Source organism: Choloepus didactylus, chromosome 2 (assembly GCF_015220235.1).
Source record: "Choloepus didactylus isolate mChoDid1 chromosome 2, mChoDid1.pri, whole genome shotgun sequence".
NCBI lineage: Eukaryota > Metazoa > Chordata > Mammalia > Pilosa > Megalonychidae > Choloepus > Choloepus didactylus.
In genome coordinates this window covers 17409249-17436987 of record NC_051308.1, presented here as the reverse complement: position 1 = coordinate 17436987, position 27739 = coordinate 17409249, and the positions used below count along the sequence as shown (strand labels likewise).

Genomic DNA, 27739 nt, shown 5'->3' with positions numbered 1-27739 from the left:
CTAACTTGAAAAACAGTTTCACCATATAATAAATTCCCATATATAGTGGATGTGCCTCTGGATTTACATTTCTATTAAAGTGATCAATTTGTCTATTCCTACAATAATATCATTCTGTTTGGTTTTCCAGGATGATACATTGCTTTGATATTTCATAAGCCAAGTCACCCTGTGTTTTCATTTTTCTTTTTTTTTTTTTATTGTTTGGTGACAGGGGGCTGCTCTTCATTTTCTTATCATGTGCAATTTGGCATCAAATTCCCAAAAACACTGTTGGGATTTTGAGTGAGATTGTATAAAATTTACAGATTAATTTGAGAAAAACTGAGCTCCATTCAATAACATGGTGTATCTTCCTAATAATATAGGGTATTTTTTATGTCCTTCAGTAAAGTTTACCATTTACTGCATTGGAGGGTTGCAGTGTCTTACTGGATTTATTTCTAAATATATTTATTGTGTTATTGTGAATGTGAATAGAATCTCTTTGTCCTGTCACATTTTCTAATTGGTTACTCATGGTGTATGGGAAAGTCATTCATTTTTTTTCCATATTAATCTTGTTTTGGGCACCCCTAATGAACTCTGTTATTAAAATAATATTTCAATTTATTCTCTTTGATTTTCTAGGTAGAAAGACTTATTTACAGATAATGACAATTTTTATTTTTTCTTTCCAATATTTTCCACTCTTTGCTTTTTCTTATTACCCTGGCTATTGCATCCAGTGCAATGTTAAACAGTAGCAGGTAGGTGTATCTGTATTAGTTGGGCATCTGTATTACTTTCCTATTGCTGCTGTACAAATTGCCATAAACTTAGTGGGACTTAAAACAACATGAATTTATTATCTTTCAGTTTTGGAGGTCAGAAGCCCAAAATGGATTTCACTAGGCTAAAACTTAGGTCTCGGCAGGGCTGCATCCCTTCTGGAGGCTTTGGAGGATCCGTTCCCTTGCCTTTTCCAGCATCTGGAGGCTGTCCACATCCCTGGTGTCATGGTCCCCTCCTCTGTCTTCAAAGTCAGCGGGGCAGCACCTCCGAATCTCTCCCTGACCCTGACACTACCTCATGCCTTCCTCTTTCATTCTTAAGAACATTTGTGATTACATTGGGCCCACCCAGATAATCTAGGATATTCTCCCCATCCAGATCCTTGATTTAATCAAATCTGCAAAGTCTTTTGCTATGCGAGGTAATGTATTCACTGGTTCCCAGGATTTAGACATGGATGTCTTTGGGGGATCCTTATTGTGCCAACCACAGCATCCTTGCCTTACTCCAGACATTACAGGGAGTGAGTCTAGTATTTTAGCATTAAGGACGTAGTTTGGTTTAGGTTTCATACCTTTTTTTTTTTTTATCAAGTCAGGAAGATTCCTTCTCTTTCTAGCTTGCTAAAGCTTTTATCAGAAAAGGACGTTGAATTTTTTTCAAATTCTTTTTTTCACACATGCAAATTATATTATTCTCCTTTTAATTACTAGTGTAAATGGATTACATTAATAGATTTCCTCATGTTGAAATGTCCTTGTAATTGTGAGATAAGCTCTATTTGGTCATGATACATTATTCTTTTATACAATGTTGATTCAATTTGCTAGTATTTAGTATAATTTAGCATAATTATATCTATGTTCAAAGTTAAGAGTGACTCATAATGAATGTGTGTGTGTGCACATGCTCTATCCTTATATAATTTTAAAAACAGGATTAGGCCCTTAGGTGTGCTTTATGAGACCCAAAAATTCATCTTCACATACTTAATTTTAAAGAGTAACAGGCAATTTTTGAAGACTGCCTCCCTAGTTAAGTCTCATGCAGCTATCTGGCATAAACCTCAAGCTCTGCATCATTTTTTTGATTTGCTGTGAGAATGCTTTGACTTTGCATCAATTACATAACTTTGATGGATCATCTTCAAGAAAGCAAAAAAAAAATACACACACACATACACACACACACACAAAATTAGGGAGGATGAGTAAATTGAGAACCATCTTAAATGATAAGTAAGCAAAAGAGGTCAATTATATAAAATGTTTTCAAATTAAATAGAATGTTGATATGTTATGGAGGTGGAATGGGCTAATATGGTTATGACAAATAAATGTTCATAATTTTTTTTAAGTTGGTGTTTTTGGAGACATGGGTCTCCAAGATATCTGTTTAGAGACATGGGTCTTCCAGTGAAGAAAGCCATGCAAATGTAAAAGGATGTTTTAGGAGAAAGTCAGAATAGTTTCACTGACCCTATAGGCTAAAAGATTGCTCAATTACTGTCTTCAAGTACATGAGAGGTCATAAGGAGCTGGATACTGGTCAATGCTCCATTTATGGAGGTAAAAAATCAGCAAAGATAGCTGTATTTTACAGCAGCAAAACCTTGAAGAAGATGATTTATTGACTCTTGTAGGTGAATAGGCTTCCAAAAGTTTGAAAAATCTCAAGAGAAATTTGATCTTGAAAGATTATAGAAAAGCCAGCCATGTCTGGATGTGTGAGGCCAAGCCCTCGTGCTGGTGGCCGGAGGTCACGCTGTGGGCACATCTACCATCTACCGGCTCCTCTGACTCCTCTCGGAGGACTAAAGAAAACACTGCTTTTCTGAAACCCATGATGACATCTGGGCTTCTCCTCCCAAGCTTTTAATGGGGGTGAGGCCCAACATTGGGAGCAGACGTAATACTAGATCATCTTGCACATGAAATTAAGTTCCATTTGCCACAGTGGGGTTAGAAACCCAAAAATCATACTCTAGAGGAGAAATAAACAAAGTAAACAGGATGAAAGCTTCTGACCTGAGAGAATAAAACCAAGTCATCGGGCTAAAGTCATAAACTTGGAGCATGAGAAAAATATCTCAGTTTAAAGCACAGAATGAAATTCCTAGCCTAGATAGGAGAGCAAGTGTTTCTGGGGCCTTAAATTACCTCTATATGGGAAATTCTCCTTCTACCCTGGCCTGGCTTACCGGGTGACCTTCCATGTTCCTAGCTCCTTGACTTCTCTGAAACGTCTTGACGTCTTTAAGAGACAACCAGGTGCTCTGGTCCAGTGAGTCCTGAATCTCATTGCACCTCAAAATCATCTGAGGAGCTTGACCAGAATATAGACCTCCAGGACTCATCACAAACTGCCAACTTAGAATCTCTGGGCCTTAGGTCTGGAAATCTGTTTTTATTTTGAACAAGCTGTCCAGGTGATTGATTCTTTCTTCTGTAGCCAGCCAGACACTGGTCCTCAGGCTGGCCTTAGGAAGCAGTCTGCACTAGACAATAAGAGTTTAATCCCACTGCTGCAGAAGCTCAGAGCATAGAACTCTTGGGCGTTAAAACACCATGAGGTTAAATGCCTTTGAGAAAAAGTCTTCATCTAATCTTGCCTTTTACTTATTCCGAGTTTGGGGGCTATTTCACACTTAATTTATTTGGGACCACTGAAATTCTTTAGCCAATATGATTTCTTTCCAGTGATTATATGAGGTTCGATATAAACGTCCTTACCCTATATTCGAAGTCTGTGTTGCCTGGAGTATGCTAGTCCAGGAGCGAATATAAGAATTATAATAACAGTTAACATTTAGGGGATCACTATGGGCCAGTACAGTGCCAAGTGCTTTACTTAAATCAAGGCATTTTATCATGTAAACAGCCTGATGAAGTAGGTATTATTATTGGCCCTGTTTTATAGCTGGAAAACCTGAAGCATAGAGTAGTTATTTGTGCAGTGTTTTACAGTGGCAGAGATGAGATTCACACCCAGACTCCTGGCTCTTAACCCCCACGCTGTGCTGCTTAATACTTTCCAGAAGTTAATCTCCATGTGCCCTGTAGGAATTTTTTCAGTTGCTCCCAGATCATTGTCTGGGGCCTCTTGGCTACTCCAGGGCACCCACCATGTCCTCCTCACCTACTTAAGCTTCCTTCCTCGAAGCATCCTGTGCTGGAACTGTGTTGAAGAAAGTGCTGCTGGTACTGCTGCCATCTGCATGGTGGTCACTGATGCTAAGTGTGGCCCGGGCTCAGGGGCATGTCAGGCTCCAGCACTATCGTGGACCGTGGGTGGCTTCTCATCCTCTCCTGCTGGCCTAGCCCCCTTTCGTGTAGAAGTTGCCATCACCTGGCACTCTCCATGCCCTACCTCTCTTGCATTGTACTTATTCTGATCACCAGCTCTGTCTTTCAGGACTCAGGCATTGGCCCCAGAGGCTTGGGCCAGAGGACAAAATGAATGCTGGACCCTGGGGTGTTTCAGACTGGGCCCTTCCCTTGACACTTGCCCATTGTCCTCAAACCAAACTTGCACACTCCATCCCCATGTAGAGAGAGTCTCAGGAAGCCCCTCACCAAGCTTCCAGATATCGCAGGACATACTTGATCCTAAGGATGAACCAAGTTTGGGCTCAAACTGGGCCTCTGCTATACACAAAAAGAAATAAATGTTAATGAGGATAAGAGACTTGCCCAAATACCCACAAGTATCAGAGCCAAGATCAAGCTTAGATCAGAAGCATCATTGTCTCATTTGAGAGACATCATCTTTTCCCTCCACGTGATCTTGACCAGGTAGGAGGAAGCTGAAATCCAAACTAGGGGTTGGCTTGATTTTAGAGCCAATCGGGTAACTTTCTAGATCAAGGTTGCATGAAAGAAATATTAATTCACTCTTGATTCAGGATGTATGCATAGTATGTACACCAATTTAAGTTGTAAAATTGCTGAAGAACCAACCTGAGGAAAGTGACATACATATGAGTTCAAAAACTACACTCTGGTAGTGTTTTAACTCCTGTGGTTCAAGCCTAGGCCTTTGAAGTGATTGGGTCATTCTAACAAAACCTCAGAGCTGGCTTTTAAGATGACGACTCCAGTCACCTTTTTAGAGCAACTCTGTGTTTCCTAGAGAGGGAGGCAGCCAGGAGGGAGCCATGGATTTGCTCCTATGGCTTCTTCAGTGTGGCATGAAATACTAAATACTTGTTCTCACCCATCTCATCCGCTTTCTCAACTTTTTCTGGCCTGTTTCCTCTTATATGAAGTGGTTATAATCATATACCTTGTACAGACATCTCTGAGAATTAGATAAGATTATGGGATGGTAATCACTTTGCAATCCACAAATCGCCAGAAAAATGTAAGGTGCCATCTTCTTCCTGCCTTCCTTTTAGTTGCTCAGAGATGGTGCTAAATGCTGAGGCCATTGTTTTTGTTTGGGAAACTATAGCAGGAGAGAGTGTGGTTGGCAGTCACGGGATTAACCAGGAAACCAGTGCATCGTTGCTGAGTTCTGCAGAGGGGAACGAAGCATGTGAAGAGAGCCATGCTGTGGTCCCCGAGGTGAAGATGCTGTCTGAACCCGGGACGGAGATTTAGGTGGATGTGCACATACGCTCTCGGCATCTCCCTTACTCATCAGTGTGTGTGGTGCAACCAGGTCTGCAAATCACTTTAATTGTTTGTGTATGTTCTAAAAGCTCTCCATTTATAGTAATGCACTACAGCAGAAGGCTGTTCACCATGCCAGTCTGCAAACACATAGTAAATGGGCCTGTTTGGAAATTAAAAGGAACAAAGCAATCATTGTTTTAGGGGTCCCACTGCCAGTCCTGCAGAAACTGTCCTAGCATTCAAGTTGTTGCCCTCTGAATCCCAAGAGTCAGTAAGATAAGGATCCAAGATAATGACCCCATTGTCCAAAACTTGAAATCTTCGTCCTTCAGTGGGACTCCTTTTTCCTTCAAGAACAGGGTTTCTGCAGCGGCACTGCTGATATTTTAAGCTGTCCTGTGCACTGTAGCAGCATCCTTCCCTAGCCTCTATCCACTAGATGCCAGTAGCAACCCCTCTTCCTCAGTTTTGACATCCAAAAATGTCTCCAGACATTGCCAAATGTCCCAAGGGAAGCAAAATCACCACCGGGTGAGACCCACTGTATTAGAGGGTGGCAGGTGATAACTGGGCTGAGTTGGCTAATGATTTTCAACAAAAGTGGCCCTAGAGGGCTTTTAACAACCTCTGGCTAGAATCAAGCAGTGGGAAGTCCTCTGTGTATAAAGAAAGCTGAGCTAGAAGGAAGTGAAAACAACCTTTCTTTCAACAATCTCTCCCCAAGTTGCCATTGCCAAGAAAGGTGAGGATACAGAAATGGGCTAGATCCACTAAAGCCTAAGCCTTGAGCCAATGTCGAGCTAGATATTGGCAATGAGTAGCTCTGCAAGCAACAGCACAGCCTCAGGCCAGGAAGGATGCAAATAATTGTGCTTAAATACTGACCACCCCTCTCATCAGTACTCGTCACCATTGATTATGCCATCTTTAATAGGAAGCTGGGTTGGGAACCAGAAGACAAAAATAGGAGTCAGTATAATCAGAGGGTCACAGAGATCAGGCAGTGTAAAGGTTTGTCTCTGCTGGTGGCACAGGGTCGTTTCGAGCCTCCTTTCTAACACACACGCACGCATGAATACACACACACAGAGTCTTACAAGAGCCTTGCCCCGATGTGGCAAGGCCATTATGCAAGCAAGTCCTTACTCTCCAAAATGAGGACTGACCCTTGCAAAAGCAGGGCAAAGTGATAACAGGAAGGGGTGCAAATGTGGTCCCTTTTAATAGACTCATGGGAAGGAACAGTCTGATAAATTTATTCTCGGGTTGAATAGTGGAGTAGTGAAGTCTGAACAATGAATACCAGCTTTTTCCAATTAAAAAGAAAATGCACTCAAGTATCAGCCACTCATCATCATATTAGGGAATAATATTTTTTTCTCATTCTGTTTTTATTTATTAAAATTCTGGGCACTTACACGGTGCCATCTAAGCACATTTTGATCACTGTGCCTCAGCCTTTGGTTCTCTGCTTGTCCACATGCTTCACTGACACGTTTCCTCATGGTTCAGGTTTGTTCTGGTGCCTGTTGCCCTGTGCTTCCCCCTATGTAATTCCACACAACTGGACTGGGGTGTTCCTGCACTGCTGACTGCCTCGCTGACAAACTCCAGGATGCCCTGGCCCACCAATACACTACAGGGTGGGAAAGGGGAAGGGATGGGGGGTGAGGTTAGTCCACATGGAGAGGCCAACTTTGACTCAGATGTAACACTATTTCCCAGCAATAAAACTCCAGCCCCAGCTGTTGGCCTGGGGGTAGGGACTTGTCATTTCTCAGTAGAGTCTTAAAGTGACAGATCGCTCTGAAGTTCCCAATCAGAAATGTGCTGCAGATGGCCAGAGACCCTGCTCCCCTGGCTGCCCCCAGCATGTCCCTCCCACCTCCCCGCTTTCCTCCAGAGACAATTTAACCAGCTCAGTTTATTCTCCTGAAGCAAGAAGGCAGGTAATGAAACACCTTTCTTCTAGGATGCCTTTATTTGAAAGGTGCTAGGGATAATACCCCCAAGTCTAGTGAGGTTCTCATTCAGTCTTTGTTTTCTACATTGAGAATCATTTTGATGGAACAGCATTAGGCACCACAACATGTTATTTTCTGTGAAAATGGGAATTCCAAGTATAACATCTATTGTTGGGGGTGTGGGAACGCAAGAATTTTAGAGACGTTCCTGTGGAAGTTTGGTTTTCTGTACTAATAAATAAGCAGTCTGTGGTTACCCTGAAAATGCAGCTGCACAAACAATAGACCGATTACCTGGAATTCCTCCCTGAGGACGCTGCTGGGGGCTCATGGATGGGTCCCTTAATCTTCCTTGCCACCATCCCCATCCCTGCAGCGGGAGGAGTCTTCTCTCCCACGTGTGTGCGCAGGGCCATTCCAAGCATCCATTCGGGAATCTCTCCCACCCCTTCTTTAGGGTTTAGCTCTCCCATTTCAGTACTCAGCCTCTCTCTGATAACAAGCAGCATGGTTAAATGCTTTCAGTTGAGAGCAGAGGACTCATTTTCCTGTTTTAAAACTTCCACTCTCAGCATCAGCTCAACTCCAGTCTGGCTCTGCTATCCTTTGACTCTTCTCTTGGTGCCCAGTAGGCAGTCGCTGGCGCTCACAGCCCCAGGAAGCTTTTGTTCTGGGAGGGAGAGCCACTTCAGGAAAGCTGCCTCCAGGATATTTCTGTGAGGTTCAGAGCTCTGCCAGCTTGCAGCACCCCGAGCCCGTCTCGGCCTGGGCCTGGCTGGTTTCTGGCTTCAATTTCCCACAGTCTGCTCTGACGCAAAGCCGCTACAGCTCTCTCAAGGGAGTTCTAGAAGGAAATTAATGATAGTGGTACATTTTACAACTAAATGCTAAAATAGCAATCAGTGGAACCATTTCCCTCTGTGCAGGTCTGTTGCACTGTGTTGAATCAAAAGTCTTGCTCAGTGAGCCAAGTCATTAAATCCTTATGAGCCAGCCATCCTCAGAGATGCTCCTTCACACACATTTTTTCCTCCCACATTCTGTCCTGGTTCAATCTATCAGGGGTGCCGTTTCTTGCAGTTTCCACAAGATGTTAGAGGCCAGGTTGTTGAAGACAGGTGCAATTTAATAATAGGAATAAAAGAAAGAAGAAAGGAGGAACAGTTCTTCCTCTCCTCAGAACATGGGATAAATAGCCTTCCCGAACCTACTCCCCATGGTCATCAAAAAACTTAAAGGACCCAGGCCCTGAGCGATTTCTCTAACCAGGCAAGGGAGGGAAAATCTGGAAACATAAAAAGCCAGATATTCCTGAAAGAATCTTTAGTCATTCATTTTAACCTTCACTATTTTACCTCTTCCTCCAATTATTAAAAATGGGTGGAGTTGGAAATGGATGTTCTCTGAGAATCTAAAATTTTGAGGTTTCATTGGGTTTTACTTTTTCTCTCCATATTGTTGTAGAATCCAATTTTTATTATGAGTAACATAGCTCAAAAATGAGAGCCAGAAATACAAAGAAGAGAAACAAAAGCTCCTGGATTATTCCACAGGTGGCATCAGCAGTCCTGACAAATGGAGAGTTGGTAGTAGTATTGGAATAAGTCAGCCTGTTTCCTTCACAGTTTAAAATTGAGTGTGCACATGTTATGCTAGTTCTGACCAGGATCTCTAAAATCACATATTCAAAGATCAAGTACTTCTGTGGCTCCTAAAATTATTGAAAAGGACTTCCACACCCTGATACCAGGACCTGTTAGAAGGGCAGGAGTGAGGCTGTAGGGCCGTGGCCGTCTTCCTCCTGGATTAGCCTAAAGGTAAGATAATTTTTGAAGTGGACAAATGGAATACTCAAACCTTGCTCAAAATGACAGGCTTCCGAACATTTTTCACTGTGAACTGATGGCAATTACGAATTTGTTTGACAGCCTGGATTCCTTCCTGTATGGTCTTCATGCCCTCTTCAAAGGTGACTTTAGAATAACAGCCCAAGATGAGTGGGTATTTGCTGACATGGATCTACTGCATAAAGTTGTTGCTCCCGCTATCAGGATGTCACTGAAGCTTCACCAGGTAAAAAAAAAAAAAAAAGACCTTTGAAAAACTATGGTCCCTTGTCTCTGAATGTGATTTGTGTGTGGGTTTATTACTTAGGTAAGTGAGCATTGAGGTCATCTGGAGATCCTTGACATTGTCCACTGGTGATTTGTCCTCCGGAGCTACTAGGAGGTGGTAATAATTCAGGGAGGAGTGAAGGAAGAGGATGTTAGCCAGAGAAAATGGCATATCAGAAGTGCTCAGAATTTATCTAAAACTAGGGAAACCTTAGCCATGAAGCTCTTTCCCCAGGCACATCCTATCGATTAGGCAAGTGCAATGAGGAGTTGCCCCTGTGTCCAGTGCAGGACTAAGACGAACAGGGGAGAGAGTAAAGGTGTGGACGTGAACTTAGCTTTGGAGGCCACTGTCCAAGTCACGTTCTGTGCACTCCCCTGAGGATCAGCTCTTCTGCTCTTCACCGAGCCCACAAAGGGACGTCCTTTCCCCAGGACCAGTTCACTTGCCCCGATGAGTATGAAGACCCAGAGGTCCTCTATGAAGCCATCCAGTCCTTCGAGAAGAAAGTGGTGATCTGCCACGAGGGCGACCCCACCTGGAGGACCGCGGTGCTGTCCAACAAGGAGGAGCTGCTGACCCTGAGACACGTGGTGGACGAGGGTGCTGACGAGTACAAGGTCATCAGGCTCCACAGAAGCTTCCTGAGCTTCAGGGTGATCAAGGTAGGGAGCAGCCACACCTCCCGGGTGTCCGTTTGGCACGAGTCCCGTTGGGTATATTTGAGAAGACATAGAACGGTGGCTGGCACCAACACTTGAGTCCCTGTGCCATCATCCTCCGTTCAGTAAACAGCTTCCCAGGGAGCGGTGGCCGGCAAGCAGAGGCAGGGTGAGGGGCCGGGACCACCACCCCTGGGAGAGGCAGCGCCTAGGCAAGGACTGTGGCCAGTCCCAGTGGAAACACACTTAGCCGAGAATCAGGACTTCGCCTATTTTTAAAGACTCTCAGAGAAATTCCAGACCTTCCCCTAACTACACATTCCTGGACCCAAGAGCCTCATTCCCAATGATTCCTTATTCCATATTGCTTCAAACCACTGGGCTAAAACAAAACCTTTCTTTTGATTTCCTCTCAGTGTCCCCATTTGAAAACGGCATCACACCCACCTTCAGGACCGCCATTCTGACTATGCAAAGAGCTTCAGGTCACAGCGTTATGGTCACAGATATCCAGTCCCGGGCCTGATCACTCCCTGTAGGTTAAAACCAGCACACTGGAAAACACGGACCGTCCATTCTTCCCTGTTTCTTCCCTGACCCGTAGGTTAACAAAGAATGCGTCCGAGGCCTCTGGGCTGGGCAGCAGCAGGAGCTCATATTCCTTCGCAACCGCAACCCAGAGCGTGGCAGCATCCAGAACAACAAGCAGGTCCTACGCAACTTGATTAATTCCTCCTGCGACCAGCCCCTGGGGTATCCCATGTATGTTTCCCCCCTAACCACATCCTACCTAGGGACTCACAGGCAGCTGAAGACCATCTGGGGGGGAACTGCCAGTTTGGACAGCATTAGGACGTGGTTCCGAACCAAGTGGCTGAGGTAGGTTTTTACGTTAAAGGCCTTTATCTGGATGGTGGGGTGGGGGGTAGGGATCATGCAGGATGCTTGTATGTCTGATTAGAATTCCACTGTTGATCATTATTTTCTCGTATGATTACAATTGTTATGCCCAGGTGGGATCTCACAGATCTTTTGTTTAAACAAGTAGTCTCGGATTGTGGATTGATGGGAAATCTCATACAGATGACAATCTATTTCCCTCAAATGTACCCAGCTTCTCCAACCTGCAGAGGCTATGGGTCTTTAGGAGTAAATGTCCAGATCTGTGACGGCTAACCGTGCCTGACCCCCACAGCATGCACCTCGCACTCCGAGAGTCTTCTTACCTGGGTTCAGTAATGAGTCTCTGGTTAGTTGGAATGAAGTCTAAGAAGTGTGGCCTGAAGGTGCTGGAGCTCTTTTCCAGGCCTCAGAATTAAGGGCTGTTGTGGAAGGTGGGGACGAAAGCTTTTCCATCCTGGTGCAGTGGAGTCATTCATTAGACACTAAGGTTTGGAGAACTAGAGCCCCTCCCTGCCCACATCTGGGAGTGCAATTCACCGGCAAAGCATGGTCCTGGGTACCAATTTGGACACAGCTGTGGTGGGGACATTTAGGGGTCTCCAGAATGTTCTGGTGGGAATTCTTGAAGTGTTTCTCCCACTCGCAGAATGCGGAAGGACTGCCATGCTGGACAGCCCAGCGGCAGCAACATTGAAGATGTGGATGGAGGAGGGGCCCTGTCTGCAGGCAGGGGCAATGCCCCAAGTGGGGAGAGCCAGGAAAGCAGCATGGAGCAGCCCAGGAAGGACGGGAACCGGGATGGACCCCAGAGGACAGGTGGGTGCAGGAGAGGCCTTGGGGTCACTGGTCATGGCTCATTCTCTCCCAGAGATCAACACCAGGGATCACATTGTGAGTCTAACCTCTGAGAGCTCATTCCTGTGATAAAAATCCGTATCAGGGCCTTTATCATGTATCTTTCTATCTTGGCCAGCCCAGCCATCTGTCTGTCTGTTCATCTGTCAGTGATCACCATGCTCAATTCCATCTCTCACTCATTCAATAACTATTTGATTCTGTGCCTTCTATGGCCAGGCTATGTAAGAGCAATTGATCCATGACAGGGTGTTGATCTGAGTTGCTCATCCCCTACCCCCATCTCCAAGAGTGTAATTTGCACAAACATTCCTCCTCTCTGACTTTTCTCTAGTTCTCACCTTCCTTCTGTTACGTTTGACATTTCAGAGGATAAGAAAAGAGGGTAAGAAGGGTGTCAGCTGGTGAGAACATAGGAGGTGGCTGGGACCAAGGCTGGGCTGAATTCAAGTCTAAAAACACGCTTGAACTGATGCCCAAATGCCTCAGCAGATGGATAAGTTCTGAAAGTACGTTGGTGGTGCTGTGCTTGGAGGCAGGGGGCTGGGTTGGAAACAGAGATGTTGAGGATTTGTGGGGGCCCAGCCTCTTCAGAACACAGGAGAGTCAGATGCTGTTCCAGTTTGCTAATGCTGCTGGAATGCAAAACACCAGAGATGGATTGGCTTTTATAAAAGGGGGTTTATTTGGTTACAAAGTTACAGTCTTAAGGCCATGAAGTGTCCAAGGTAAGGCATCAACTATAGGGTACCTTCACTGGAGGATGGCCAATGGCATCCGGAAAACCTCTGTTAGCTGGAAAGGCATGTGGCTGGTGTCTGCTCCAAGTTCTGGTTTAAAAATGGCTTTCTCCTAGGACGTTCCTCTCTAGGCTTCAGCTTCTCTCCAAAATGTCACTCTTGGTTGCTCTCAGCTCTCTGTGTGTTCTTCCAAGTGTCCCTCTTGGCTGTAGCAAGCTCGTGCCTTTTGTCTGAGCTTATATAGTGCTCCAGTAAACTAATCAAGGCCCATGCTGAATGGGCGGGGCCACACCTCCATGGAAAGAATCTAATCAGAGTTATCACCTACAGTTGGGTGGGTCATATCTCCATGGAAACACTCATCAAAGAATTACAATCTAATCAACACTAATACATCTGCCCACACAAGACTGCATCAAAGATAATGGCGTTTTGGGGGACATAATACATTCAAACTGGCACAGATGCTCTACCCTGGTTCCTGCTGGCTGATAGGTCTGTGGTTTTGCCCTTTTAAGTCAGTTAGTAGTATCACCTTTTGGCCTGACTTCTCCCTCAGTATCCAGGAGCATATATTAAGCGCCTCTGAGTGCATGCTCCCCCACCACCTTTGCCCAAATGAGTCAGCAAACAGTCCCTGCCTCCTGGTGGTGCACGGAGCAAGGCAGAGGATTTAAATGAAACAGTAAGGATTTATAGAAACATGGACAATACACAGATTTGGGCAAAGAAGTTGAATTAGTTGCTCAGAAGAGGAAAAAGGACTTGGTCTCCCCCACCCACAGCCCAATAACCTCTTCCCAGAGTCTCCAGCAGAGTCCCTGTCTGGACACCTCCAGAGCTGTGCTGGCTCTCAGGCAGGGGAGTTTCCCACAATTCAGTTAACATTTGTTACTGCATGAAAAGGGTAAGTTTCAAAATCACTGAAGTGATTTTCCAGATGGGAAAATGCAAGGTGGGCTCCACATGGTGAAATACCTAGACATTTGGCGTCTGCTTGCACTGTCCCAGTGACCTGTCTGTCTGGTGTGGACCATGGGCAAGATCAACCAGGAGGCTGAAAAGAGACGCACTGGCTGGAGTGGGTGACGGGCCCTCAAAGAATTAGAGACAGGATGCGCTGGACGAGCCTCTGACTTAGTGAAATGCCTTCGTCCCCTTTCTTATGAGTAAAACAGGACCAGCAACTGGTCTAGAGTAAAGCTGATGTTCCTTCTTCTTCACAGAATCCAGAAGCTGGAGGGAGTGAATGTCCCTCCCAATTAGAGCTGGAGACACAGGGCTGGGAGCAGTCCCAGACTTTTGTGGCAGATGCTGGAGTAGGATCTTCTAGAGCCCAAAGCAGCTGTTCACGTTCCCTTATTGCTTCTTAAAACTGCTCACACCAAGGCCACTCTTGGCTTTCTACTTTTTACAAGTTCCCAGGCCTGACTGGTGAAAGCCCCACCTGGCCCTGTGCTCACAGCCCCCAAGAACCTCCCGGCCCCACCTGCTCAGGGGGCCTCTACGACGCCCTTGGCCACAGCATCGGCAGCTGTGAGGCAAACCAGCCTTGTTGCTGTGCCTGCCCTTTCTGGGCTCCCAAATTTCACTGACTGCATCCTTGCTGAAATAATATTTAATACTATATAACATTATGTGTCAAACACTGTCCTGAGGACTTTGCATGTATAAATTCTTTTCAGTTCACTGTAACTGTACAAGATAGGCACGTTCCTTGGCCTCATTTTGCAGATGAAGAAATTGAGGCATAACTTGCCTGAAGTCACCCACCTAGTAAGTGACTGATCTGGGATCTGAACACAGTCTAGATGGCCCCAGATCCTGCAATCCTAACTGTCATACCCCCTCCATTTCCTGGCCCCGGGACCCTGCCTCACTTCATCAGTCCTTCTGCAACTGGAACGATGTCCTTGTCCCCGAGCCCTGGGGCTGAGCTGATGGAAGCCACTATTGACTGAATAGCTACCAGGTCACACTACCTCCCAGCACTCCATCTGTGGCTGCTGGCAGTGTCCCCTGCTAGTCATGACTTTGCCTTGTCCCCTGGCAAAGGGTTCCACTTACAACTGAGTTTCCTTCTGGCCCCACGAGCAGGCAAAACTGGAGACCCAGGTCTTCCTACAGCCAGGGCTTCCTTCTGGTCCTCACTGGGCAGGGAGGGTGTGGCAGGGACACTGTTCTCCTGCAGCCCACGGGGCAGAGGGCGGCAGCCCCAGGGCCCTCCCGACACTCAGTTGGCTGACAGTGGGGAGTTATCCGGGGACTTGGGCGCCCCCCAGCAAGGGTCAGACAGTAGGAAGGAGAGAGGGGAAATGGAAACCGGGCATGCCCCTCCCCTCCCCATGTTTACAAAGGAAAAAAACTCTATCTTGCTTTCTTTCTGCTCTGGCCTTTTGACAGCCTGGACAATTGCACAAAATCATAAATCTCTTCTCTATATAGAGCAACCAGAGGGATTTTATTTTAACTCGAGTCAGTTCATGTCATTCTTCTGTTGAATAATGGTTCTCATTTTCCTCAGAATGAGCCAAAGCCTTGGCTACGTGCCCCTCACCCCCTGCCTCCCTCAGCTGTCTGCCCTGCCTGGTCTCCTCCAGCCTTACGGGCTGCCATGCTCCCTGAGAGCAGGACACAGCCACTGCCCTCTGCAAGTTACTTGCCTGCCCCTAGAAAAGTCAGGTTATCTCTAGATCCAACCAAGATCCTCAAATGGTCTACTGAAGGGCACAAGTGCTGCAGAGCAAGCAGCCACCTCTCCAGACGCTTGGATGAGAGTCCCTGTGGGTGCCTGGTGAGCTGAGGGCAGGTGGTGGGGCATTAGTCCCAGAAACCGTGTTCCTGTCCTCCCCACCTGCTGCCAGAGCAGCTGCTCCAGGCTCTGCTTTGGGTGCGAGCTCCTGGGGCGACTCTTCTCCAAAGCTCGCTTTCGAGGCTTCCAAGCCAGCCAGCAGAAGCACACCTCCTGCTCTGCAGAGGCCATTGGGGCAGGCTGGGACCCCGACTCGGTGTGACCGTTTGCTTGAAACTGGTAGCCAGGGCCCACGAGAAAGCTTGAGATGGCAGAGAAATCTCGAGACATCCCAGCCATAGCAGGTCCCCTAAAAGAAATCTAGAAAGGCCCAAATATTAAGTACAAGAAAGGAGCAACTTGCCTCCCCCATACCCAGGACACAGATACCTCTTTCTCTTGTCCCTGCCCTCCCTCTCTCATCCCTCAGAAGAATTAAATGGCACCTTTTTACTACCATGGTAATTAAAGCCATAATAGGGCATTTACCACCTTCTGCTGGGGTGAATTGCTCTTTCCCCGTGGAGCATATGAAGACAGGATTTGTGTCCCATCTCCATATCCGTGTGCAATTAGAACATTCCCCCCTTCCATCCTCCCACCCCCACCCCGGCCACTTCCCACCCCCTACAAACCCTTATAAGGAAGCAGCAAGCCGGAGCCTTCAAGACTTAGAACCAAAGCCTTTGACGGACTCTGGGGAAGGGCGTGGCAAAGAAAGCTTGAGCCAAGTAGCAATGTTGGAGCAGTTCTGAAGGATGAATTTGAACCAAATTCAAGTAACAGGGATCTTGTTTGACTCAGTGACCAAGGCTCAATTTTGATAGCTGGGGACCCAACTGTTCTGTCTCTCCCTTGGCCCCACCTCAGTTCCCAGCCACGTATCCCAATCCTGAACCATCGCCAGGCTCCCAGAGGACTGGGTCCTGTCCCCAGGCTGACCCTGCTGAGCTTCTGCTGCAGCCAGTGCTGCCTGCTCCAGGCCTGGCAGCCCCCCATGCCCAGCTGCCGGGAGCTCACTCTGCCAGGACCTGCCATCTCCTCGGGGGGGTAAAATGTCCACCTCACAGCCAGAGGGGACTTTGCCCAACCGCAGAGGCTGGTGACCTACTTACTGATGAGCTGGTAGGCACTCATGACTAACGTCAATTCCGACTCGGAGAGGCAGGCCAGGTTCCTCTCTTGAGGAAAAGCCCCACAGCCCTGCAGATAACAGAGGCAAAAGGATGGTGCCATGACAAGGAGCCATGGAAAGATCATTTCTGTCATATTTCAACTCAGGTTCTGGGGAGGTTTTCCCTAGGAACACTCACAATTTGATAATGAAGTATTGGCAAAGTAAGCTACATTGTAAAATAATGATCCTTAGTAGAAATGCATTTAGCATGGAGGATTTTAAAAAAAGCAGAAGCAACAAGGAAATCCAAAACGGTGAAATTGAGGGGTGTCCTCGTCGTATGCAGGCCTGTCCCCTGACACACAGCAGGCAGGTCTTGGTCCCTTTGTTCCTGGTACCAGCTGCGAAGTCCCGCACCAGGTCCGGGTGCTCCAACCGGCATCAAAGTCACTGACTTAGGGATGACTGTGGGGTCTTTCTAGACAGCAGTCAGCTTTATAGTATAAAGCACAAACAGATGCTTGGCCTTGCCAACTTTGAGCAAACTAACAAATCACCGTCTCTGTTCTTCATTCTGATTCATCAGGGAGCCTTTTCGCCCTCTGCAAGAGTAACATGTTAAACTAATCAGCAGGCACCATTCAGGCAGGTGTGATCTACCCACTCTCAGAGCAGAGGTGGGGGCCCCACCCCAGGTGAAAGCCCCAGGCGAGGGGGGGCCCCACTCACCTCCCGGATGCTCCTGCAAGCCGGGGGTCTGCACAGCCCTGCAGAGAGGGCACCCACCTTCCCAGCGTGCAGGTGGGAGGAGAACGCGAGGGTGGGGAGGGGATGCCAACGCCCCCTAGACACTGCATCCGAACGGGCACTAAGCTCAACGTGAGTGAGGCGGAAGGGCCGTTTCTGCCAACAAGCCATGGGGAAGAGAGGAGCGGGGTGGGGGGAGGGGAGGGACCCCTAGAATCTCTATATTGTTTGTTCCCTAAGGAGTTACTTCTCAAAAGATATCTCACCTCTCAGGTTCTCCTACAGACATAGTAAGTGTTTCAGAATCACCACAAGGCACGACTGACCATTTGAGCGTTTGGAACACGAGACAATGTATTACAGTCCTTTTCTAACACCATCCCATTTTTACTTATTCAATGTCTAATGGATGCAGCTTCACGGGATGTGCCAATCAGGCAACTGGTAGACCTGTGACTGCACTAGCTGCTACCATCAAAACAACATTTTAAAATTAGATCCTAGTGATCATCGATGCCTAAGATAATCATCCAAACGTGGTAGCAAGCCCAAGTTTTCCTTCCGACTGCTTAGTTTATAAAGTGAAACAGCAGATGCTGCATAGGTAGATCGTGCATAAGAAGACCAACTTTAAGTTTTCCTTCTTCCAGAGAAGTGAACAGAACCAAATTTTGAGGGCAGTTCTATCTCTTTAGTAAAAAATAGCCTTGTTTAGACAAGTATCAGACAGCAGCTGGGGCCAGGAGGAGTGTCTGAGGGGAGGATGGCTGGCGAGAGGGGTGGGCGCCCCCGGGTGCTGAGGCCACGGCACAGAGGCCCCGGCCTGGCCAGCGACGGCTGCACACTCACGGGTCGGAGCGTGAGGGCCTGGCCTGAAAAACCCTCATCTGAAGGGAGAACCTTCCGTTCCAGGAAACAAAGGCCACAGCATCGTTTTTCTTTCCAAAACAACCACAAATGAGAAAAATTGGCAGTTTTCTTATTATCACTGCTGATAAATCAGATGAGCACAGGAATCAAGGTCCTAAACTAGGAACAAACTCAGATTTGCTTAATGAAGTCAAGTTATGTGGCTGGTATGAGCCAGGTTTGTCCTGAACTGAGGGGGTTTCCAGAGACGCGGGACTTTCAGTGCTAAATTGGTCCAGGTGCCTCATTCTCGGTAGCTGCTACTCCCCACACCAACACCTTAGGCTGCAGGGGGATTTAACCAGGTGGCTGAAGACTTGCCTGGTTCTTGTGTTCTTGCCTGGCCTTGGCCCCATCCAGCCAAGTAACACTGGGTAAGTGCCCTCGATTCTGCATGAGGAATGTGACTGAGGCCTGCAGTTGGCCTTCCAGGTCATGCACAGCAGGCTGCCTGGAATCCCTGCGGACACCCTGGGGTGTCAGGACAACTTTGGCAATGACCTGCTACTAATACGTGTTCTGCTTTCTCTCAAAGGCAGGAGAAAGGGCCGGGGCCGGAGTCAGTCTGTTCAAGCACATGCGGCCTTAAGCCAAAGACCACCCGTCTCGAGCTTGTCTGGCCCAGTCCTAGAAAGCCACCAGGCCTTCTTACAGACGTCCACGTCGGTCCATGAACTGTCCCAGCGGCTGTCCAGCAGCCAGCTGTCCTTGCACAACTCGGTCACCTCCCTGCACTCTCAGCCGCCACCTGTCATCACGACCGGCCACCTGAGCGTGCGCGAGCGGGCGGAGGCGCTCATCAGATCCAGCCTGGGCTCCTCCACCAGCTCCACCCTGAGCTTCCTCTTCGGCAAGAGGAGCTTCTCCAGTGCTCTGGTGATTTCTGGACTTTCTGCCGCAGAGGGGGGCAACACCAGTGACACCCAGTCATCCAGCAGCGTCAACATTGTGATGGGCCCCTCGGCCAGAGCAGCCAGCCAGGCCACACGGGTAAGGAGGCTCGGCACCAGTGAGCCAGGGCATCGCCAGCTGGTGGCGTGGGTTCCTGGCCCCACACTCCTTAAACACGATACCTGATGATTCCTATCAATTTTCCCTTGGAATCCCATCACCCACACAATAGGGCTCCCGGGGTGACAAACGCCCAGGTAATTAGACATGGAATGATTTAGCTGCTCTCTGAAGCAGACAAGACAGACAGTACACATCCTGCAAGTAATAATGCCCAGGCACTACTAGAGGCTGCCAGATGCGGGAGTTAAGCAGAATTGTTATCATCAGCATTAAACCGGAGGGTGTGAGGGAAAAGGCTCTCCACTCATCCGTACAGGGGAAGCAAGTTTTATTTCATTGTCTTTTCATATTATTCTGACCTCAGGGAAAGGCTGCACATCAACATCGGAGAGGCTATCATCAGTACATAGCCACTAGATTTAATTTTGAAGCTGGTGAGATGGCCTACTACTTTAAGGCATTTTAAACATTAGAAAAATTGAGTTCTAGCAACTTCACCAAATTAGTTACTTATCCAGAATTCCAGGCTAGCTGACATGACATAAATACTTGAGCTTCAAAAGTACAAACATACATACATTTCCAGCACTGTTTTCTTATGTAATGTGGTGGTTTGGGTAGAAGGCGGGGGAGCAGGTAGCGTTAGGGCAAAAATTAGCTGTTGGAGTTGGATTTCCCGTATTCCTTCAGAATGTTCACACATTTTCCTGCCCAAGGTTTATGCTCTTTATCAAGCCCGAGAAAGTAACACCCGGGTGCTTGGCTTCTATTTCCAGGTGTAGTTATTTGGAGCTAGAAGCTGGTAGCTACACCGGAGCATTCTGATTCTGCCACTTTCCCCTCCTCCCATTGGGAGAGGCTCTGCAGGAAGAACTGCTGTCCAGTCCCCGGGTAAACAACACAGCAAACTGCACTCACAGCTGCCCCGAGACCCATTCAGGGACAAACTGGCCTAAAAAGAGCCGTGGGGTTGCACAATGGTGCGTCATCTTTTACAGGGTCTTTATGGGCTTCCTGGAGCTCCCAGGCCACACCTGCCAAGAGGAAGGAAGCTGATTTCTTCAGATTTAAAAATTAAATTTATAAAAAAACTTCCTTTTGCTTCACTTCCTCAATAAAAAATGTACAAAATACTACACCTTTCCCTCACCCCATTCTGAATTTAAGATACAATTTGTGTGGAGCTCTGGATTCATCTCCTTGCCTGTCTCCAATAGGGATGATGATTCCTTGGCTCTGCACACAGAATAAAAAGGCCTCTGTTTTAGACCAAATCTCCAGGAACTCAGTGTGCATGACATGAGTGTATATGACATGATGTAGACCAAAACACAGAAAATCCAGGCTCACAAATGACCTTTTATCAAAGGTCATCTCATTCTAGCACATCCAGATTATCTGAGAAGAGGTGGCCACATTCAGAGCCCCTTGTCAGATTTATGACTTCTGTTGCACTTCCTTTCCTCAAAGGCTAAACCCACTGCTCCCCTGTAATCTGATCTTTCAGCGTCTGAGCTAAAGGATGCCTGGTGTATACAGGTGGCATTTAGTGCCACTATTTAGAAGAAATAAATATTTTCTAAACTACTTGTTGCTTCTCTTTTCCCTCTGGAAGCACTTCTCTGAGCCATGTGAGCCCACTGATGCCACAGAGCAGAGCCAGCTTCACGATCGATGTCTAGCAGAGGCCATGGCAGCAGGGAGTCTTGGGGTGACCTGCAGAAGAGCAAGCCAAGAGGACATGGGGCTGGATGACACGGCTTCCCAGCAAAGTGCTTCAGATGAGCAGTAGCCAAGCCTTTTGTCTGGGGATGAACTCAGACTTCAGAGGAGAAACTGCGACGATGCCACACTCTCACCTTTATTTTTCTCCCTTGTGCCCCCAAACCAAAAAGAACAAAAGTTGTGATCTAAGGGAGGCCCTTCCTGTGGAAATATGAGAGCTGTTCTAGAAAACTTTATCTCAGGTTCTTGAAAACTTCTCACATTAAAGGAAAAAATCGATGACCCATGCCTCCTTTCCCCAAGCACCTGCTCAGGCACTCCGCGGCCACCAGATGTGCAGAACTCAGGATGGACAAGAACACTTTCCAGAATGTGAAATTTCAAGCAAAAGCCGTTTAATGTCATAAAACAAGTAGAGCACATGATTGTTTCCTGCCCTGATGAAAATAAGACAACTGCATGCTAAATAATTGGCATTTTACACATTACTGTTACCATGAAACAGAAATGAACAGCACTTATTACACCATCAGCTGATAAAATGCATTAAGGTTACATCTAGGTATATTTTAAGAAAAGCTTATTTCTTTATAATCTTTATGCAGGTGTTAACCAAGTATACAGTAGTGACATCTTTACTACAAGAAATGTAGTAGTGCATGCAGCCATGGCTAAAGTATTCTGCCAAAGAATCAGGATACATAATGACATGAGCTTAGATATCTAATTAAGTCAGTGCATGGAAGTCACGTGCTGCTCCTCCACTGCAGCCAAAGCGATTTCCTACAAAAAGCCAAGCCTCCGCTTCACCCAGCACTCCTGAGTGCTTTGCAGGGATGCATGCTTGTTTCCCAAACCAAGAAGCCCTTAGTATACCACAGAACAACTGCACACACCTTTGTTTTTGAAATTAAAATGTTTATAGTTACTGATGTTTCTGGTTGTTTGGGTTTACTGAAACTGTTGTCATTTCTAGTTTGTCCTTTACTGCACGAATGAAATTTGAACACATACTGATACATGTACATTCCCTATTGGGTAGAGCAGAAACCTGGATTTGTGCTGCCATGAGGAAGGGGGTGGGGATCTTAAAGCATAGCATGAAGAATATAACCACTGATCTGCTGAACTGTCTGCTTTGGAAAGATAATAGTTAGAAATACTCAGTTTGGAAAACAATTACAAATTTCTTCAAAGTATCTAGGATCTAGAAGTTTGGAGAGAGGAGTGGAGGGAGGGTATTGCAGAGAATATCTTACCTGTTGGAAGCAGATGATTTTAAAAATAAGAATTAGCAATTAATAATGATAAGTGGATTCTATGATCAGAGACAGAGTGCTATTATTATTTATTTATATGTAGTACCTGTCTAATGAAAAGCTGATACAACCTTGTTGCAATTCTCTAAGTTGGCCAAACAAAATTGAGATCCTCTTGGGCAAGTTAATGCCAAAACTGTAAGAACTAAACAGCAGTCCCTGCTCTGTGAGTGTGGCCTCCTCATATAGGGCATTTCCTTACACTCAGTAAGAAAACGAAAGACAAGGGCCTAGCAGCAATAAGTTGCCAAGTATAGCTAATCACTCCTTTGAGCATTCAGAAGAAACGAAGAATAGCACTATGTTTCACAAAAAGTGAAACTCTTCCCAAAAGGCTGGAAAACCAATCTATAGAGAATTTGTAATGACAAATCAGAAGCTGAAAGTACCTTGGGGGGTCCTATATCTAGTTCCAATAGAGAGAGATACGTACGTTTCCTCAACCGTTGAATCTGTTTATTACTTATCCTCATCCTTGGTGGAGCCTTTTGGGGCGATGGAGGATGGAGGGAAATTCACAGTCTATCAACAGTGAGACTGAATTCCTTAGATATAAATGCAACTCTCTGTTTTGCATTATCTATGGAAGAGTAAAATCACCTTGAGTCTGCTTATTAAAAATATGTATATGTACACACATTTCTATCTATAGGTAACATACCCACAAAAGGAAAAACAGTTTTGGAGTTACTCAAGGATTCTTTGTGGCTGTCTGGCCAGCATCAACAAGGCAACCATTTTAAAATTCATGATCTTGCTAATCTGGTCCTCAGCCAGTCAGCTTTTTATTGAAGAGTATTCTTTGCAAAATGTTGTATTTTTGCCATTTAAAGGAGATATTCCTGAATTGACACTTCTTGCGAGAGTAATTCAACTGTTCTGCCAGCATATATGGTTAATTTCTCAATTTGGACACTAAACAAGATTGTTTCTCCTTTAAAGATATTAACACTCTAGCACTTGGTTTTATATAAACCGTGTAGTTAATTTGGCATTACTGATTCTAAATATGTGTTTTCACTACATGTTGAAACCATCTGTGTCTGGCAAGTAGTTTTCTAAAATCGTTAGAGGCTCAAACTTCCCTTTGTCCAAAAAATGTAGATTAATAATGCCTGTTTGTTTATCCTTCTCTTCTTGAGCCACCTCCATTTTTTACTAGTGTTTCTGCCCCAAATCACTTTGCTCAAGTGACACTGACACGAGCATCTGCATAAACACACACAAACACTCCATTCTCCCAGTCCCAAACCCCTGTGAGCACTGAAAGAGAAAGGAAAAGAAAGTGGCAAAGCCTATTCCATTTTTTCTGGGCTACTGTCACCCCCTGCCCTTTTAGGGCTGGGAATCAGTGAGTGAATGAAATTGCAACTTTACTGGGAACCTCTTCCTGTCATCCACACCAAACAGGAAGAGCACAGTCGATCAATTTAAAAGACTTGTCTAGCTCCCTACCTGGGTTTACTCTTATTTAAGGCAAACCAAAAGGAAGAAACAATTGTTAAAATATTCTGTAAGCGTCAATTGGCTGCTGGTGGTATGATCTGCTAAGGAAGGGAAATGGGGAAGAGGAAAGAACATTTCAGTAAAATCATTCTCCAAGTTACTCTGTTCTGTCCTACTCTATTATTATTCTACCTTGAATTCAACATACAAGCAACCCACATTTCAATTTTGTGCTTTTTAAAGTAAATTATTCCTTGAATTCTGGATTTGTTAGATATCTTCATTTGTTTTGAACAGTAGGCATTTCAAACTTTGGTATGAAAAGAGAACTCGTGACCTCGATTGGCCCCTGGCACCCCACACCCTCCTCTCCAAGAGCTCCACGTCTCAGAAAGCAGCACCAACACGGGGGCAGGTGTTCAGTCTCCCCCTGCACTGGTCATGGTCTATGCTCGGTGAGTGAGTGAACCCTACATGGGTTCTGCCACAGCATCTTTTCCGGGTCCCCCAGTGTCACCTCTTCTTCCTTTACATCTCAACAGAACATTGTTTCTAAAAGCTGTGAATATTTGGCCCTGAATTGCAGTTCTCCATGACTTCATCTCAGCCTTCATTACATTTCATTTCTTGAGATAACGGGATTGTGTCTAACATTTTCAAACACAGTCCCTGGTCGTTCTATTCAACAAAAGTAACTCAGTAATCATTGAAGGGCCTTGCATACAGGAGACACTAAATGTTTTCTGGATTCATAGCAGCTACAGTTTATTACAGCTAAACATCAACTCTGAGATCCAGGAGCATATGATACACTGAACAGGATAAGCAAATGACAGGAATCCCAAACAAGGATGCAGCAGGCGGTAGTGGACTTTGGAGCCACATAGACTTGGGTTCAAACTCCATATCTGCCACTACCAGTGCTATGAGCCTGAAGCAACCACTTAAACTCTCTAAGGCTGTTTATCAGGAAAGAAACTCTTTATATATCAGTATAAGAAGCTCACCATACCACACACATGTTCAGCGGTCACTCCTGAATCTGTTTTACACTGTGGACACTTTCTAGGAGGCAGCTGCATCTCACCCTTTCATAAGCACATTTGGCTTCAGTATAAACCCCTTCAAACAAGCTATTTTACCTTCTTTGAAATAAATCTCATCTTTCCTTCTAACTTAATAAAAAAAATCAAAGACTATATAAATAGTCCTGACTGAAAACATTGAGCTCAAAAGGACAAAAAACAGAAGGAATATGTATGTCCCTTTATGTTTCTGACATTTGAAAGACCCTTGTGAACACAGAACATCTTCCTGGAGGTGCCCAAAGGCTCCAACCTCTGACAGAGGCCCCATTTCAGCTGGGGCAGACCAGCTCCACCAGGCCCAGATGCCAGGCCTGTCCTCAGGGTGCATGGAGACAACACTTCCCCAGGCTGCCTCCCTCCGTTTCTAGGTTCTCCCAGGGCTGAGCATGCTCACCAAGAAGGCTTTCACCAGAGTTAGATGAAAGTAGGTCCTTGGTACAGTGAGGCTCCCGGGATCACCAACCTGCCATGGACTTCCATTTTGTGAGAGCCTGGAACAGCCTTCGAGGCAACGGCCCATCCTGACATGCTGAGGCACATGGAACACACCTGTGCTCAGTCCTCCTCCTGCCCCGTGACCCTGGGATGGATGTCATGCTTGGCACGGTGAAACATTAGTAAGCTCTGCATTAGGCCTCCCTGAACACACCCAATCAGAGCAGGCACAGTACAAAGGAAACCCTTTTCCTCCTGTTGGACACATAACCTGTGTGTAATAATCTATTAAACTCTGTTGTGGTCCCTCAAAGAGTTGGCAAATCCAGGTCAAACTTCAGGAAGTTATCATGGAAGAAAACACTGAGGAAAGGGATTCTGAATTAAATTTAAGAGGCTGTCACAAGCTGCAATCATATTCTTAGCAAAGCGAGCACTTTCTCCCACTCTGTCCACCGCAACCCCAGAGCCTCGCTCACAGCCAACCCTCAATCTGTACCTGCCAACCAGCTGAATGCTTCAATATTTTTCCACAAATACAAAATGGGAAACACACCCTGGCATTAGCACCAGTCAAATTTGTGCCTAACCCTAGTTGCCAAAAAAATCTTGGCCATTCATCATGACAAAAAAGACCTAAAACCACTGAACTGTTTATCACTCCAGCACCATCAGTCCCTTGGAGGGCAGTTTTTATACTTTATGAGTTCATCCCAGAAATCAATGCAAGCAAAATTTCCATCGGAATTTCTACTTTTACTATAGTATTAAATGTATAGGCTGAATTTTAAATTTTTGTAACATTATTCTTAATAAACCCAGTCTATTGCACAGTTCCAGTTGCAATTTTACTGGAATTATGTAGAGTGGTTGAAGATTGTTTTTTTTTCATGATGTGACAATGCCATCCTTTGAGGACAGCCACTTTCCCCCTTTTTTCTGGATGGGAAACTAGACACAGTAAAGTTCCAAGAGGACACAGCAGGGCTCTGTCTGAACCTGTAAGGCCCAAGATCTCGTCATTCAGCCTGTTGAGCATCAAAAGATAATAACATTAAAAGAAACTTCTAAAAACTTTATTATAGTTACATGTATATAACACGAAACTCACCATTTTAATCATTTTTAAGTGTACAATGCAGTGGCATTTCTTACATTCACAATGCTGTGCAACCATCACCACTATCTATTTCTAGAACTTTTTCATCTCTCTAAGCAGAAACTGTACCCATGAAGCAAAAACTCCCTATTCTCTCCCCTCTCCCCAATCCCGGTAACCTCTAATACTTTCTGTCTCTAAGAATTTGCCTGTTCAGGTTATTATCATTTTTAAAGACTATTTCTCTCCCACACAAGAACTCATATATCTGTAACTATCAGATTTATTTTTATATTTATTAAGCAATAAGCAAACAAACAATAAGAGATGGAGGGAGGGCCTTAAATGGTTTTCTTTAGGAATAATACTTTTAAAAATCAAATAACTGTTACCACTTTAAATTGCCTGAGACTGAAGCTGCACCTGGAGAGGAATATAATTTTCATGACATGCAAAATTAAGCAGTGAGCTCTTTTTCCCCCCTTCCCCTGAACACACTTATAAACTTCAATGGGGGCAAATTCCATGTAATACTCTCAAAACCATTTCTCATTTCATAATTAACCAAAATCATGCACACAACTGCAAGAGGAAATAAACAGAAATCTTTAAGCATAAATAAACCATAATGGATTGTTAATCTTGTATAGTCAATCCAGCATTACGGCTAATTTGAGCTTTTAAACATTTTATGGAAAACAGCTGTCAAGCTTTCTTTGGAAAAGCCCATGAGGCTTAAGAACTTGGTGATCATAAACCTGAAAGCATAAAACCTTGACAAGCAGAGTACCTATCAGGCTCCACTTGAACTCTGCACATTTCTTCACCTGGAGAAAAGCAGTAACACAAATTATCTTCACTTCCTGCCACTCTGCACACACGTCACAATATCCTGCAGAAGGTTGTTTCTGTTTTCCTTGGTAACCTGTAGGAAGAAACAAGAGAGCGGGCTTCAGACTTCCTTTCCTTTTCTATAATCCTCTGGGGTAATATTTGAGAAGAAAAGCCCTGACAATTGGGAAAGGGTGAGGTATGTTTTGGGACCCGGGGAGAAAGCAAATCCCTTCAAAAGCTCTCTGAAACTGAGACAGGTATTCTCAAATCCTACTATCAGCTCCAGCAAAGTGAGCTGAAGAAGTGAAAGTTAATCTGTTCGCTGATGGAGTTCAGCAATGGAAAGTTATGAATTGGGATGGGGGATGGATATGCAAGATAAGACATGGCCCTGACCACCACCCGATGTGAACAGAAGGAAGGAGAAGTGTGACCCACTAAGAACAACCAGCACCACCCAGGGAATTACCCAGGCTTCTGGAATACCTCCAAAAGGTCATTAATCAACTCATCTGTCTAAAACTAAGAGAATCTGAGTGTGAGAAGGGACATCTGAGATTAGTCAGCACCTCACTTTAAAGATAGA

The 27739-nt window shown here is 45.6% G+C and overlaps 2 protein-coding genes across 14 annotated transcripts in view; one reads left to right on the top strand and one right to left on the bottom strand.

The window, feature by feature from the left end:
* Positions 1 to 21860, top strand: part of PCNX2 (pecanex 2) — a 380796-nt gene extending 358936 nt beyond the window's left edge. For all 7 annotated transcript variants that reach the window (XM_037821056.1, XM_037821068.1, XM_037821046.1 and 4 more), the window contains 6 exons: positions 9283 to 9427; positions 9904 to 10134; positions 10736 to 11010; positions 11681 to 11850; positions 18729 to 19183; positions 20823 to 21860. In XM_037821056.1, coding sequence (XP_037676984.1) covers positions 9283 to 9427; positions 9904 to 10134; positions 10736 to 11010; positions 11681 to 11850; positions 18729 to 19183; positions 20823 to 20999 — 1453 coding nt within the window. In that variant the 3' untranslated portion in view covers positions 21000 to 21860. The remainder of the gene's footprint in view (positions 1 to 9282; positions 9428 to 9903; positions 10135 to 10735; positions 11011 to 11680; positions 11851 to 18728; positions 19184 to 20822) is intronic.
* Positions 12979 to 27739, bottom strand: part of NTPCR (nucleoside-triphosphatase, cancer-related) — a 64176-nt gene continuing 49415 nt past the window's right edge. Inside the window, exons 5-8 of one of the 7 annotated variants that reach the window (XR_005214488.1) lie at positions 27147 to 27244; positions 16734 to 17139; positions 16536 to 16623; positions 12979 to 15741 (exon numbers count right to left, since the gene is read on the bottom strand). Coding sequence is in view for 4 of the 7 variants with exons in the window: in XM_037821120.1 (XP_037677048.1) it covers positions 27176 to 27244 (69 nt within the window). In the remaining 3 variants the exon portion in view is untranslated. Of the gene's footprint in view, positions 15742 to 16535; positions 16624 to 16733; positions 17140 to 21305; positions 26249 to 26279; positions 27245 to 27739 lie in introns of those variants that run through there. The other 6 variants (XR_005214487.1, XR_005214489.1, XM_037821120.1 and 3 more) reach the window with 6 other exon arrangements.